Consider the following 16,434-nt stretch of genomic DNA (forward strand, 5'->3'; position numbering starts at 1 on the left):
CTATAACACACTCCTACTCTCATTTTGCCTTTCCCAGTGTTTATATCACACCAAACAGACTCGACATTGCACTGTCCACCCATGTCAACTGGAGGCACTTCGTTAGATTTTGTGTGTTTCTTAACTAATAGCAGAATCCCTCCTTCCTTCTTTCCCTGTCTCTCCTTTCTGTACACATTGTAGTCCCCAAATTACAATTCTGCAATGCTTATATCTGTGTGACACCATGTCTCTGATATCCCAACAATATCTACCTTTGATGCCTTGATCAGCACTTCAAATTCATCAAATTTATTTACTATATTTCTAGCATTGGTGTACATGCAAGTATACATGCACCTGTTCTTACTCTTAGTTACCCTAACACAACCCGTGTATTTACTTGTTCCATGGTGACTCTCAGCAGCTCTTGAAATTCCCAGCAACTTGCCCTCTAGGCTGCTGCTCATTACAATAGAAGCAGTGCATGAATCTCTTTTGCCTCTGCCTGCGGCTACTATTAATCTCTTAGTCTGTGAATCCTCCCAAGCTGTCAGTTTTCCGACCCACCTAACACTGCCTCAATAGCATCAGCAAATATTCTTGCACCCTTTCTATTTACGTGTATGCCCTCACCACAGAAGCAGTCTCTCCTGTTAGCATGCCCAGACTACGCTGAAAAAAAAAAAAAAATTCTATCCCATGTGCTTTGCACAATCTCTCCAGTGCCGAATTGATTGACAAGGCTCTCATCATATGCTTCCTTCTATCGTGTCTGGGCAGAATTGCAGACACTTTCAAATTCAACCCTAGTTCACAACTTTTTTTCAACATTGACCTGTATTTGTTAATTAAATCTGTAGATCTCTTACTCTTAAGGTCATTAGTGCCAATATGTACAGCAATATCATCTTTTGTGCCCTTAAAAGATATCTGCTCTACAATGTCATTAACTTTTGCCTCTGGCAGACATACCCTGGTTCTGTTCCACCTATCATTTTTACATAATGTATTCCCTGTCTCCCTGACAATAGAATCACCAACAATAACTAGTTCCTGTTGGACCAGTGCATTCTGCTTTGGAGATTGCCGCTATTTTGCCTGATGCACAGGGGTGAACTCTGGCATTGAGTTGGGCAGCTGAGAGCTTGATGGGCCCCTCTTATTAATTTCCTTGAGGGTATCTACCCTACTCCTCAAACTCTCATAGACACCCATCAGAATGCTGAGTTGGCATCTAATTTCCTCACAGGAAATTAGATGCCATTTCATGATATTTCAAGATATACATTTACTTCTCTTTGTGTATAAAACTGATTATCCCAAATATTATTTTATGTGTGGTAGTGATTTTTTTCCCCGAGGGGTCTGTTATACCATGCCCTTTCAGGATATTAAAATAAAAATTGTATTGAGGTATATATTTTTTTTATCTAAATACAGTTTATATTTTTATGTCTTCTAATGAAGACATCAAAATATCTATGTGAGCCAGTTTGATTTAGCATGATTGAATCTCTCTGTTTATAGAGAATTTATTCTGATAGAATAAATCCTCTTCAGGGAATTTATTCTATCAGAATAAATTCAGATTTTACCAACCCTCACTTTTACACCATGGGAGGAACTCTGTATGCAAGATGTGGGGTTTTTGTGTTCTAATATATGTTATTTTGGAAGGAAATGTTAGCAAAATTATCCATGGCCTTGTGGCTGTAAAGACTACAATACTGTTGTTTTATTGGGCTGCAGTTTTAACAGTTTTGTTTCCATTCCTGCAGTTCTCTTCACAGTTTTGCAACTCTTTCATTCCTTGTAAAAGGCACCTAAAGGATTTACAAAGCATATGTTTCAGATGAGAAGTTTCATCAAGTTCCTACTTACCAATCTCGCTTTGGTTATGACATTATTTACTAAGTTCTGAATCACAATCCTGTGGATTGTGTATAAAATCTTTTAAATTCCTTCTGACAATTCATGACTAGCACAGAAATAAGCTGTATAGAATTGGCCAAATGTGACTGTAGCAAGAAGGTGGCATGTATCGGCCTTGTCTCAACTCTTATTACTGGAGCTAACTGAGTGGAAATGTCAGAGGTAACATGTCTACTTGTATGGCAGCTGCACCCCAGCATAGTCCTCAAAAACTTACCAGTATATGATGCTATTTGGAAGTTATTCTGTTTGCATAAATGTTGTTATATAAATAGAAGTGATCAGTCAAGAGAAGCCAACTTTTTGTTGACAGAATTTTGAATGCAAGATGTATTTTCTGTATTGGACAACTAAAGAGTCAAACATATTTCAAATTCTGAAGCACTTTCCAGCACTGAAGAAAGACATGTAAATTGGACTGTATTCAGAGTTCATCTGAGTCTTTTATTGCCCAGTATAAAAGACAGTTACAACAAACAAGGCAGCATGTATTATAGACCAATAAAATATGGGGAAAAAAATTGCATTATTACCAAAAAAATTAGCCTACTACTTACATAAAAGGTGACCAGCAGACAAATACATTCTGTACTGGTTCAGAGTTACCATAAGACATCCAACCAAAATTATGATCAGGAGTTATGTTAATGTGTGGAATTGGAAGGGGCTTTTATGGTTGCTTGTGGTGGTTTACATGGTATGAAAGGTTCTGTGAAAGCTAAATACTATATCAGAAATAATAGATATGGGTCTGATCAAACTTTGGGACTGATAAATAATTAATATTTATGAAAAGTAATATTAATGAAATTAGCAATCCAAAATAAGCCTATTAGGCTTATTTTGGAATTGTTAGTAGTTTCTGTGCCATGCTCTGAATGATTTCCTCTGTCACAGCACTCAATATAGAGTGCTGCAACTTAACACTACTCTCTAATTGCTACTGGGTAGGTTGGGTGGTACAACTCCCATTTTTTAATATATTATTTATGAATATGCTTTCCAGATGGATAGATAGATGAATGGTAGTTAGCTGTGCTTTTCTGTATATTCTTAAGCAAATTTGAACTTTCCTTAAATATACAGTTTGGTGCTTCTATTTCAGCAATCATTTTGATATAGTACAAAAAACTGAAAATATTTAAAATTAGCATACAAGCTGTACAAGTACAAACTGACTCTTGGCTAAAATTCATTTAGCCAAATTTTAGAAATAAAGAATAACCTGCAATGTGTTCAGGAATTTCTTTTCCCTGTGATATTGAATTATAAACATATCCTCCTTTGCTGGATCAAATGTTTTGGTTGCCAGCTGTTTTCTGTACCTGAAATTTTATATTTCTGTGAATTTATCTTTATGTAATGAACTTTGTGCAATCAAAAGTCATATGATTACAACTTTCAGCAAACATTTATTATTAAATAGCATAATTAATTAATAATTTGTTTTATTAATTAAATAGTTAATAAAATAAATTATTATTAATAATTTGTTATTAAATTATTAAACATTGTTTTATTTCTCATCCATTTCCATTTGAAGTGCTTTTTATTTAGATCAAATATACTTTTTTGAAGAGCACCTTTTTTTTTTAGGATCTGGCATGCGATGTGCAGCATATATATATATATTTACATACATATACAGCTTGTCCCCAACATACATAGCACCTACATTCCAGGCTTTCTTGCGTAAGTCGATTTTTACGCAACTCGGAAATGACTAATAAAATATTGCTACTATATCCCTGATATGTCAAAATTACAAAAAAGTCATAATATCCTCAGAAGAATGAAGAAAAATAGTTATATACCATAGCAATTAAAAACTTTATTTGGGAACAGCAGTGAAGGAGCCAGGGTGGCCAATAAGAAAAGAAAACATAAAAGGAAGAAAAAACACATTATTGAACTGTAAAAACTGATATGTATTTTGTACGCCATGTAGGCTTTATAAGGGCTACTAAGGGAATCAAAACCAAATCAAGACCAATTTTCTTAAAAAAATTGGTCTAAACCAACAATATATCAAAGTCTATACACTTCAGGTGATGAACTGAAGTTAACCAAAAACGAACCTGAAGACATATTAATTTGGCACATTAATTACAAGCCGACTTGGCTAGCTGGGTGGGTAAAGTGCCAGCCTGGCAACCCAAAGGTCGCGGGTTCGAATCCTGCCTCGGGCTTGGATCAGAGTAGAAAATGCAAAACTTTGGTAGGTGCAATATGGCTACAGAAGCCGATGTGCCAACAACTAACAAAAAAAAAACCCATTAATTGCAAGGTTTTGTAGGCTGAGTAGAGGTCAGGGAGATAGTACTTGTATGTGATATGAACAACTCTTAGATGTTTTTATGCTGTTTTTTCTCTTCATAAATTTTGCAATAAGAAATCTGCAACTTTTCTTTCTATTTTCAAGAAATTTCTTGAAAATATAAAGAAACGTTGCAACGAATAGAAAAGAAAAGATGGAATGAATGGTGTTTTCATCCATTCCATCAAACATAGAGAGATCTTCCTGAATTTTAAGAAATGCTTCTACCATTTCCTTTAATTTGAACTGCTTCTTGGGTTACTTTGATTCCTCAATGTATTCGGCTCTCCCTTGCTCCTCAACTCTTTGCGCATTTAACTGGGCTAGATCTTCTATTGTTAAATCTTCACATCGTTCATCCACAAGCATGTCTGCATCTTCATCCTCTAGGAGCAACTGCAACTCTTGGGCTGTTTACAATTTCTTTGATAACAGAAGATATCAAGCTCATCTTTGTTGAAGCCTTCGTTGTAAAGGTTGGAATGTTTTAGAAGTTTTTCAAAACTCCACTCATACAAGTTGTTGTCACATCATTCCAGGCTCTTGACATGTTATGTATTCCAACAAGGATGTTAAATGTGTTCCAAAATTGCCACAGATCCATCTTCCCTCGCATTTACAGCCTCAGAAAATGTTGTTCATAAGTAATAAGGTTTGAATGCACAGATTACACCCTGATCCATTGGTTCAATCAGAGCTGTTGTATTTGGAGGGAAGTATGCCACCTTGACGTTGTCGTGCCGATCATCTATATTTAGAATGATGGGAAGCATTGTCAAGGAGCATTAATATCTTAAAAGGCACTAACATTTGTAAGCAATATTTTTGAACTTCAGGGACTAGAAACCATTCTTCAAACATGGTTATTTTCACCCAGGCCTTTGAGTTAGCCCTGAAGTGTACAAGAAGCGATTTCTTGTCAATGCTCTTAAAAGCCTGCAGGTTTTCTGAGTGATAAATCACTAAAGGTTTAAGTTTGTAACCTGCTATGTCCCCCCCCCCCACTAAGACCGTTACCCTGCCTTTGGCAGCTTTAAACCCAGACATTGACTTTTCTTCAATAGAAATATAAATCCTACTAGACATTTTTTTCTAAGAAAGGCTAGTCTCATCCACATTAAATATTTTTTGTGGCAAATAACCACCACTTCTTATGATCTCATCCAATTTATCCTTTAATTTTTCGGCAGCCTCGCCATCTGTACTTGCTGCTTCACCCACCACTTATGGCAATGTTATGATATCCACTTGTCTTACAGAACCTATCAAACCAACCATGGGTTGCAACAAAGGTGGTTTCAGTATCATCGCTCTTTTTTTTTAAGATCCTCAAAAAATGGCACGAGCCTTTGCTTTGATGAGGTGGAGATTTAAGGGGATATGTTTCTGGATCTGGTCTTTCATCCACACAATAAGTAACTTCTCCATCTCACTTATTAGTCCCATTCTAGCCTTGGTTATTATAGTTGACTTCATTGGCACTGATCCCTTCACCTCTTCAAGTATGCTGTCTTTGTCCTTTATTATTCTGTTCACTGTTGACACTGACAAATCTAAATTCCACACAATACTTGTTAATGTTTGACCATTTTCATACATCCTTGTTATTTTAATTTTCTGATCCAAATCATTTGCTTTCCTTTTCTTGGTAGATTTACTAGTACTGCTGTCACTTATTCTCTTAGGCAGCGCCATGATAATGGTCAAAATGAAATTTTTTGTAAAGAACATCACAGGCTTAAGTTACAAGAGATGCTGTCCCACCTTATGATATGCAAATGAAGCACGCACTACACGATGATAGTTTGACGTGAAGTCGTTGAAAATGGTAGGACAATGTGAAGTTCAACTTTGCCACAATAACCTGATGTGTAACAAATATTGCAAACAAAAGCTCAAACTTCTCTCTCAAACAAAACCGAACTGACTGTACGATCAAGAAAGAAAGAAAGAAAGGAAGGAAAGGATGTAGAGATGAAGGGCTAGAGTGTAATTCTCCAAAGAAAATAGCTAATGAGATACAGTCCATGTGGCTTGAATGTTGTGGGGGTTTCTCTGAAGTGCTTTGATGTAGTTCACCTGTCTCAAACAGACGTTGTTGAATATTTCTTCAGAATTTTTAAAGCAGAAAATGAAATGTTAATTCTAGTTATTTACCTAGATTCTAGTTACTCTGCAGGTTATTATCCAACATAGTTTGTGAGAACGAAAATAAAAACTTATTGTTCCTTCATTCATCTTCACTCTTACACAGAAACTTATACAGAAAGTGTCTTTACGATTTTACGAAAAAAAAAATTTATGTAAGTCCAAAGTTACGTAACTTGGGCTTATGTAAGTCGGAGATTGACTGACTGACTGACTGTATATATATATATATATATATATATATATATATATATACCCACACGCCCATCTAAAAGTTTGGAATTACAGTGTATGACAAGTTTTTGTTAATTTTTTTGAAATTACCTATGACAATGTAAGGTTTAATACAAAAAAAAAAAAAAAAAAAAAAAGTACTACAAAGTATTTTAAGATTTTTTTATTAAATATTGAAAAATTCACAGAAAAAATATATTGAAATGATTAATATTAACAACTGTACTGATTTTTCATCAAAATATCCTGTATTGTCTACTAATATTATTCCAAGCAGTCTCCAAGGTTCTAAATTTTGTGAAGATGATTAGACTTCATGGACGTGACAATCTAGGTGATCCCATAAAAGCTGTATTGGGTTTAATTTAGGTGACTGGGATAGCCACACCATAATTTACAATACCCCTTCCTATATGGCCTTAGTTGCTAATGTTCCTAAAAACCAAATAACAACAACAATACCCCTTCCTGTTGTTTATTTGCTAGAAAGTCCCTACACAGCTTAGAGCTGTGCTTCTGGTGCAGTAATAAAATTTCTTCTACAAAGTCAGTGCAGAGGATATTGCAAGAATGTTTATTATTATATTCAAGAATGTTTTTATAGTCTCCTTTTCTTAAAATTCCTTCAATTCTGATGATGTCACCCACTTCAGAAAAACAGAAGCGACCCCAGATCATCATGGAACTACCAGTGTGCTTGACTGTAGGCACTACACAGTGTGGCACTACTATTATTATTATTATTGTTATTATCATTAGCTATATGGTGCAAGGAAGCCTGAGGCTTATACTGCACCAGCCAAAAAAAAAATTTCTTTTTTAATCCTGAGAGAGAGAGAGAGAGAGAACAAGGGTAAGAAGTAAAAGGGAATCACCAAAAAAAAGAAGAATGATGATATCCAGCTCAGGACCCTGGGTGTGCCAAGCCCATCTCACCAGATGTGAGCCCTTGGGGTCAATTTGTTTTTCTTCATTTGATTGTCTCACATAAATGTTTGGATCCAAAAGTTTCAAATTTGTATTCATCCATCCACAATATGTTTTCCCACTCTTCAGTTGTCCAGTGTTGATGGCTCTTAGCCCAAGCCAACTGTTTTTTTTTTTTTTTTTTTGATTTTTTAGTTTTAATAAGGCTTTTCGGACTGCTACATTGCCATGAAGTCGTGCTTGTTTAAGATGGAGTTTTACAGTAGATGTCGACTTGGCAGCTTTTTTGTTCTTATTGAACTCAGCTTGAGTTTCAGGTGAAGTAATTCATTTATTATGTTTAGAAATCAATATTATAGATTAGTATTGACTATATTGTAGTTAGTATTGAAATTAGTATTGTAGAATAGATGTGCAGAAATTTGCCTTTAGCCAGCGGGTGGTTAATTGCTGGAACAAACTTCCATCTGTTGTTGTGGAAATTGATAGGTTAAATAAATTTAAGGAGGAACTGGACAAACATTTAGAGGGAATTGTTGTGTAAATTTTATTTTTATTTTATTTTTATTTATTTTATTATTATTTATTTTTTTGGCTGATGCTTCATAAGCTCGTACACTTGCTTTCTTGCATCACATGCCACTACTACTACTACTACTACGGTCTTATCTTGTGTTTCCATTGTTATGTACAGTTGACCTGATTGTGGTTTTTCCTTTAAACTGCTATTCTTGCTGAATTGTCAAGTGGTAGTTTGTATTCCTTTATATGAAACACCTAGTTTTTTTGCCAGTGCTTCTCACAGAATAACTTACTTTATACAGAGTTATAATAGCACTTCTTTTTTTTAATACTCAATTCCTTATTTATAATACTCAGTTCCTTCCTTATTAGGCACCTCCGTAGCCAGGTGAGGTGGAAAGGAGCAGCAGTGCGTAGCACACGCTTCTTGATTAGACCGGGGTTCGAGCCCCCTCACCACCAAATACGGAGGATGCGGAAAGGTCAGGGAATGACCACCGCATATCCCGGAGCAATATGGCCTTAGTTGCTAATGCTCCTAAAAACCAAATAACATAACATAACATAACATAACCTTCCTTATTAATACTCAATTCCTTATTGTTTATCATGGAATACACAAAACTTACACCAAAGACTCTTTGTGAATAACAGGTGTTGAATTTTATAAGTTTTGAAATAATATAAAATAAATTGTTACTCCTCAATTTATATTATTTCAAAACACTAGAATCATCTACTCTACAATCTTCTATAATATTGAAACAATACTCTGCTTTCTAGAAGTATCTACAATGTTCAGGAATCTCCTACAGTGTTCAGCCGCATTCAGGAGTCTTTTACACCTTTCTGGAGTATTCGCGAATATTCTAGAAATCCCTTAAATATATTATTTCAGTTTCTTTGATTTTTATACATAACAGAAAAAAAATTAATAAAAATTGGTAAACAAGTTGGTTCTATTTTAATAAAAACTTTGAAAATTAATAAAAATGAAATGTGATTTCAAACTTTTAGTTAGGAGCATGTGTGTGTGTGTGTGTGTGTGTGTGTGTGTGTGTGTGTGTGTGTGTGTATATATATATATATATGTATATGTATATATCACACTCCCACGAATCAACCCTTTTGTCAGTGAAGCTGAGAACTGTGCCATCAGGAGCATATATATGCTTATCAGGGTCACCCATGATGGACAAAACAAAGCTAAGACACAGGACTAAATTGATCCAAAATCTGTCAACCCACACTGGACCAGTATGGCAGATTATGATCCATTCCCTCAACATGGCTTCACAACAAAGCCCTCATTCCCTGGCGGCTTGCACCTATGGCAGCAGAAAGACCAGCTCAATGGCAGAGGATGCTAAGAGTCACTGTGCTTGATCAGGCTGTCTTTGGACTTTAGGCATTGAAACACTTAACATTCAGTCTGTGAGTGCAAGCTCCTGCCTAGAAGACTATTATAAGAGCTGAAAAACATCAGTTGGGACAACATTGGTTTATGTAAGATTTGAGGAAAAGGTGAAGATTGGTCAAACTAGAAGATGGACGTTGGCTACTACAAAGGAAAAAATAATGGACAATGTGGTGGAATTAAGTTCCTGATCAACAAAAGACTAATAGATTCAACCATAAAAGTAGAAAGTATTACCAAAGGAATTGCTTGCTGTGCTGTTAAGCTAAATGGTTGCTATTCTCTTCAAAGTATTCAAGCTTATACCCTTACAAGTAGCCATAGTGATGATGAAGTTGGAGAATTTTATGAAGGTATATTGTGCCTTTGCAAGCAGGACAACTACCACTATAAAACTGTAATGGGTGATTTCAATGTAAGAATTAGTAAGATCCAAAATGGGGCAAGATCTGTCGGCCCATATGGAACTGGAAAAATAGATAATAAAGGCAGTCTATTAATTGAATTTGCAGAGGAACAAAATTTGTTCATCATTAACTTAACACAAGAAAGGCACCCGGGGTGGATGGGATCTATCCAGTTATATTAAAGGAGGCAGCAAAGGAAGTAAGCAAACCCTTAGCCATAATTATGAGAGCTTCCTTGGACTCAGGGGAGGTACCCATAGACTGGAAATGTGCAAATGTGACCCCAATTCACAAAGGAGGATCAAAGGCTGACACAAGTAATTATAGACCTGTGAGCTTAACTTCTGTTCCAGGAAAATTAATGGAGGCACTGCAGGATCATTTAGACAAGACTTCAGTTATAGCTCAGACACAGCATGGTTTTGTTAAGGGGAAGTCTTGCCTGACCAACTTGATTGGATACTATGATGCAGTCACAAAAGAACTGGATGCAGGGAATAACTTTGATATTATATACTTGGATCTTAGAAAGGCTTTTGATACTGTTGCACATGGAAGACTGCTACACAAATTGGAGCAGTGTGACATTGGAGGCAAATTGCTGCTATGGATAAAGGGGTGGTTGAGGGGGAGAAGACAGAGAGTGGTAATCAATGGACACTGCTCATCGTGGACTGATGTTATTAGTGGAGTCCCTCAGGGCTCAGTGTTGGGTCCATTATTGTTTTCTGTATTTATAAATGATATTGATGATGGTATATCGGGCTTAATGTCCAAGTTTGCAGACGATACAAAGGTTGGCAGGGTTGTCAAGGACACTACTGACACTATGCTGTTGCAACAGGATCTGGAAAGGTTGAGCAGATGGGCTGAGAGGTGGCAAATGAAGTTTAACATTGATAAATGTAAAGTACTACACATGGGAAACAGCAACCCCAGAGCAATGTATCAACTCTGTGGTACTACACTGACAGTGGTAGAGAATGAAAGGGACTTGGGGGTGGTTGTGCAGGCAGATATGAAGTTCTCTGAGCAGTGCAGACAGGCTGCAAGAGTAGCTCATGGAGTATTGTCAATGATATACAGGAATTTTTCCAGCAGGGATAAGGAGGTGATTATCCCATTGTATAAGGCGATGGTCAGGCCACACCTAGAGTACTGTATACAGGTTTGGAGACCTCATTTCAAGAAGGATGTAGAGCTGCTGGAACGAGTACAGAGAAGGGCAACAAGATTAGTGAATGGAACAAAGGGGTGCTCTTACGAAGAAAGGCTTAAGTTTTGCAAATTAGTGTCTGGAGACTAGGCACCAGCGAGGTGATCTGATAGAGGTGTATAAAGCCTTGAATGGTTTAAGCATGCTCAATGCTGATGGGATTCTTCCTCTAGCTCAGAAAAATCACCTGAGAGGGCATAAATTCAAATTGAGGAAAGACAGATGTAGGATAGACATGCGGAAATTTGCCTTTAGCCAGCGGGTGGTTGGTTGGTGGAACAGACTTCCATCCCTTGTGGTGGACGTTGATAGCCTAAATAAGTTTAAGGCTCAGCTGGACAGGTATTTTGAACGAACAGAGGGGTGAAGTGGAAGTGGGTTTTTTTTTTTTTTTTTTTGGCTGATGCTGCATAAGCTTGCTTTCTTGCATCAAATGCCTCTACTAATGCTAATGCTAATGCTATTCCTCAAGAAAAAGGCCCATTCAAAATGCATGAAAATGTACATGAAAAAATGCACATGAAAGAGCCCTCTTGGAAACACTACTGAAATTGACTTCATACTGACAAGCAGTAAAATAATATTCATTGACTGCTCAGTCTTGAGCCATTTTAATGTTGGAAGTGACTATTGGCTACTGAGACAAAAATCACAATTGAATGCAAAAAAGAATGAAAGAAATTGGTCAAGTCAACTAAAGCGAAGGTCGGCACTAACCAACTATTGAAAAAGCCATCAAAACTTTGAACTAGAACTGTCCAATCATTTTTGTGTGCTGCAAGACCAACCTGACACATATTTCAGCCAATAATGACAAAGTCATTGAGACTATTGTAGATACTGCCTATGCCCTTGCACCTACTTTAAAACAAGAAAAACCAACCAGAATATCAAAAGAAACAATGACATGATGAAAAAGAGATGAGAAATGAAGAAAAGTGGTAACATAAGAAACAAGGTAGAATATGTAGAAAATGTGCAAGTTCAACATTGATCTTGTCAGAAGAACACTAGAAGAAAATCAGCGCCTTCGTGGGCAAGGGCAGCAGTGCGTAGCACACGAACCTTGATTAGACTGGGGTTCGAGGCTGTGACTACCAAATACGGAGGATGTGGAAAGGTCAGGGAATGACCACCGCAGAACAATATGGCTTTAGTTGCTAATGCTCCTAAAACCAAACAACAACAACAACAACTAGAAGAAAATCAAGGGCTAAAGAAAGCAAAACAACAAACATACAATAGCAAACAAAAATGTTTGCTATTGTGTGTTTCAAAGCAGACACAAATGTTTGCTTTGAAGCTTGAGGATGACACAACAACAAAAACCCAGTAACAGATACTAAAACGAATGGAAGAATTTTATTCAAATCTATATAAGGATAAAGGACAACAACTGGATCCAACACCAGATGCAGAAGCTGTACCAGAAATTTTGATAGAAGTAGAAGATGCTATAAAATCAATGAAAATTGGTCAAGCAGGAGGATCTGATAAAGTCACTGTTGAACGTTGAAAGCTGGAGGCGAGCCAGTGTGTAAAGCTCTATCCAAACTATTTTCAAATGCCTTCTACTTAACAAAGTACCTGACAAAAGGAAAAAATTCAAAATTGGGATGGCAAGCATTTGCAAAGCTTAATCCTTCAAGACAAACTTTCACTCTGTTTCAAACGAAAAGTTTTTGAACAATGTCCTAACTTATGGCTGTGAAACATGGGCATTGAATTCCAAAGCTTTACAAAGGCTGAGGGTCACACAAAGAAGTATGGAGTGCCGAATTTTAAACATAACCAAAAGAGACTGAAAAACGTGCATGGATTCACCAACAAACCTAGGTCTGTAACATCACTGAGAGAACAAAGAACTTAAAATGGATATGGGCAGGTCACATATCAAGAAGAACTGATGATAGATGGTCCAAACAAATTTTGGATTGGATACTGCTCGACTCCATATTCTCAAGAAAAAGAATAAGATGAGGTGGTTCGATGAAATTGTGAAATTTCTGGTGTACAATGAAAACAGAAAGCACAAAACTGTAGTTGTTGGAAATCTGTTGAGGAGGCCTTTATCCTGCAGTGGATCAGCAACATTGAAGATGATGAATATATATATCATAACTTTATTTTTTTTTATTTAATTGTGCATTTAAACAGTAATAATAATCCTCGCAGTAGTATTTATATGTGCACATCATAAGCTGATTTTTTTTTATGAATTAAATTTTTTTTTTATGTTTAGGAGATCTGTTAAATGAGGAAGAAGTATTGAACTGGTTGTTCGAGTTTCAAGATCTAGGTGATGAAGCTGAAGCTATTGAAGATGTGAATGCTCGAGCTCTAAAGGAACTGATATCTGAATCTCCCTTTTTGGCAGTGTTATTCTGTAGGTTCTATTTAACTGAAAGTTAAATTATGTGGAATGTCTTAAACTTTAGTTTCATCTTATTTTTTAGTCTTTTAATTATTTTTCGTAGCCTTGTAAGAGTTATCATGTGATGTTATGTTGAGAGTTATTTTGTGATTATAATCTGTCCGATTTGGCTGAGGTCTGATTATAGTGTCAAAAAACTTAATGCCGTTTTGCACTACATATTTATGTGAAAAGACATTCTTTGTGTTATTATTAAAAGTCAAATTAATTGACTTTTAATATTTGATTAATTTGAAATTTTGATATTTTTATATAATTTTATTATTATTTAATAATAAAATAATAATAATAGCTATATAGCTTCATTTATTATAAAAGAATTCTCTTGATAAATAAAATTGTATTGTATTGTATAGTATAATAATAATAATAATTTTATTATTATTATTATCAGCCATATGGTGCAAGGAAGCCTGAAGCTTATGCTGCAACAGCCAAAAAAATATTTCTGAATTACCCTGAGAGAGAGAGTCAGAAGTAGAAGGGAATCACCAAGAAAGAGAAGAATACTGATATCCAGCTCAGGACCCCAGATGTGCCAAGCCCATACTCACCAGATATGAGCCCCTAATTTGTCTTTTAAAGGTAGTGGATCAGACTAGTTTTGTATTTGACTTAAGTCAAAATACAAAACTAGTTTGAGACACTACCTTTTTGCTAATAATTCAACATCAGAAGATAAAAAGATTAAAGACAAGTTAAAAATTGGTCCATTTTATGGTATTTTTATTTTTTTTTGAATTCAGTTATTTGAATTTCATGAAAGAAAAAAAAAAAGAAAAAAAAAACAAGAAAACATTGATACTAATAATACAGTAAACCCTTGATTTAACAGACCCCAATATAACGGATTTCGGATTTAACGGATTAGACAAATAATAATACAGTAATGTACATATTAATCTTGACCGTATTATTTTTTTTTTAGGTTATACAAAACTTCAGTGTTATTATTAATTAAAAATAAATAATAATTACCTATTTCCATTATTGTTTTGATAATTACCTACTTTTATTTTTATAATGAAATTCAGGAAATTGTTAGGAAATTGTTTGTTATTCTTTCCAAAAATGTGTTCAAATAGCTGTTTTCCCAGATTACAGATAAGAGCAGGCTGTGACTTGCGAGCTGAACGTGACTCGGAGCACTAAACTTCAGGTCTACCGACTCGCCTTGTTTCGGTCTCAGTCTGCCTCAACCTATCGTGCAGTGAGGTTGTATATAAAGTGTTTCTGTGATTTCTGAATTGTGACTATTTATTAAATAATTTTGCAATCCTTACAATTTAAAATGGCATCAAGTGATAGAGGAGTTAAAATAAAGTGTGTGAACTTAAATGTGACACAGAAATTTGAAATTAGTGCTACTGAGATGCCATGTTCTAATTGAGAAATTAGAACAAGGCATCTCAGTAGCATGTGTTTGTGAAATTTACGGCATAAAAAAAACAAACTATTTCTGATATCCATAAATCAAACTCCAAATTGCAACATAATTTTATATTGTACAGTACTGTAAAAAAAAAAAGTACAGTGCAGCCACTGCAGGATGGAAGCCTCCTCAACAATTCATGCTGAGGGAAATGGACCATAATCTGCCATGCTGGTTCAGTGCGGGTTGGCAGATCGACCGTATTCAGCAGTCAGGGGCTTGAACCCTGGTCTACTCAAAGAGCGTGTGCTACTGCACTCCCGCTCCTGCCCACTCGTCTACGGAGGCCGTTACAGTACTATATATTGTGTTAAAGCTTTTTTTTACATTAAGAACAATAAAGAATGTCCTCCCAGGTTACATTTGATTTAATGGACTTTCAGTATTAATGGACACCCCTTCTCCCCTATTAGTCCATTAAATCGAGGGTTTACTGTATATACATATTTCTGTATTAATTTAATGAATTGCTATTAGCCATATAGTACAATGATGCCACTGGCTTTAGTTTTTCTGGGCTAAAAATAAATAATAATAAAATAAATAACTGAATAAAAATTCCTAAAAAATAAATAATAAAAATTAGTAATGAAAATAAATCTAAGAAAATGAAGTAGAAAATAAACAACCTATGTGTTTCTCCGCTTCACATTGCTAACCATCCAGACCTTTGAATTTTCCCAAGCCGGCAGTCTCAACTCCATCCTTTATTCTAATAATTCAGGCTAGTAATTCTAGTAATTCAGGCTAAAAGTAAATTAGTATTAGCATTAGCAAAGGCACATAATGCAAGAAAGCAAGCTTATATAGCATCAGCCAAAAAAAAAAAAAAAAACCCCTTATTTCACCCATCCACTCACTCCAAATGTTTGTCAAGTTCTGCCTTGAATCTATTTCAACTATCAACTTCTACAATGACGGATGGATGTTTGTTCCAGCATTCAACCACCTGCTGGCTAAAGGCAAACTTCCGCACATCTATCATACAACCGTCTTTCCTCAATTTGAATTTATGCCCTCTCAGGCGATTATTCCGAGCAAGAGGAAAAATCCCATCTGCATTGAGCCTGTCCAAATCATTCAAGGCTTTATACACCTCAATCAGATCACCTCGCAGGTGCCTAGTCTCCAGACACTGTAATTTGCAAAACTTAAGCCTTTCTTCGTTTGAGCAACCCTTTGTTCCATTCACTAATCTTGTTGCTCTTCTCTGTACTCGTTCCAACAGCTCTACATCCTTCTTAAAATGAGGCCTCCAGACCTGTATACAGTACTCAAGGTATGGCCTGACCATTGCCCTATACAAGGGGATAATCACCTCCTTATCCTTGCTAGAAAAATTCCTGTATATCATTGACAAGACTCCATGAGCTCCTCTTGCAGACCGTTTGCACAGCTCAGAAAACTTCATATCTGCCTGCACAATTACCCCCAGATCCTTTTCATTCTCTACCACTGTCAGTGTG

The 16,434-nt window shown here is 35.8% G+C and overlaps 1 protein-coding gene across 1 annotated transcript in view; it reads left to right on the plus strand.

Annotated features, from left to right (window-relative positions):
- The window catches only part of LOC150081560 (uncharacterized), a 710,435-nt gene that overhangs the window by 148,338 nt on the left and 545,663 nt on the right, over positions 1–16,434 (plus strand). The window contains exon 5 of the mRNA XM_090380128.1: positions 13,345–13,488. Coding sequence (XP_090236254.1) covers positions 13,345–13,488 — 144 coding nt within the window. The remainder of the gene's footprint in view (positions 1–13,344; positions 13,489–16,434) is intronic.

Source organism: Mastigoproctus giganteus, chromosome 8, assembly GCF_048544385.1.
Source record: "Mastigoproctus giganteus isolate SK-2022 chromosome 8, ASM4854438v1, whole genome shotgun sequence".
NCBI lineage: Eukaryota > Metazoa > Arthropoda > Arachnida > Uropygi > Thelyphonidae > Mastigoproctus > Mastigoproctus giganteus.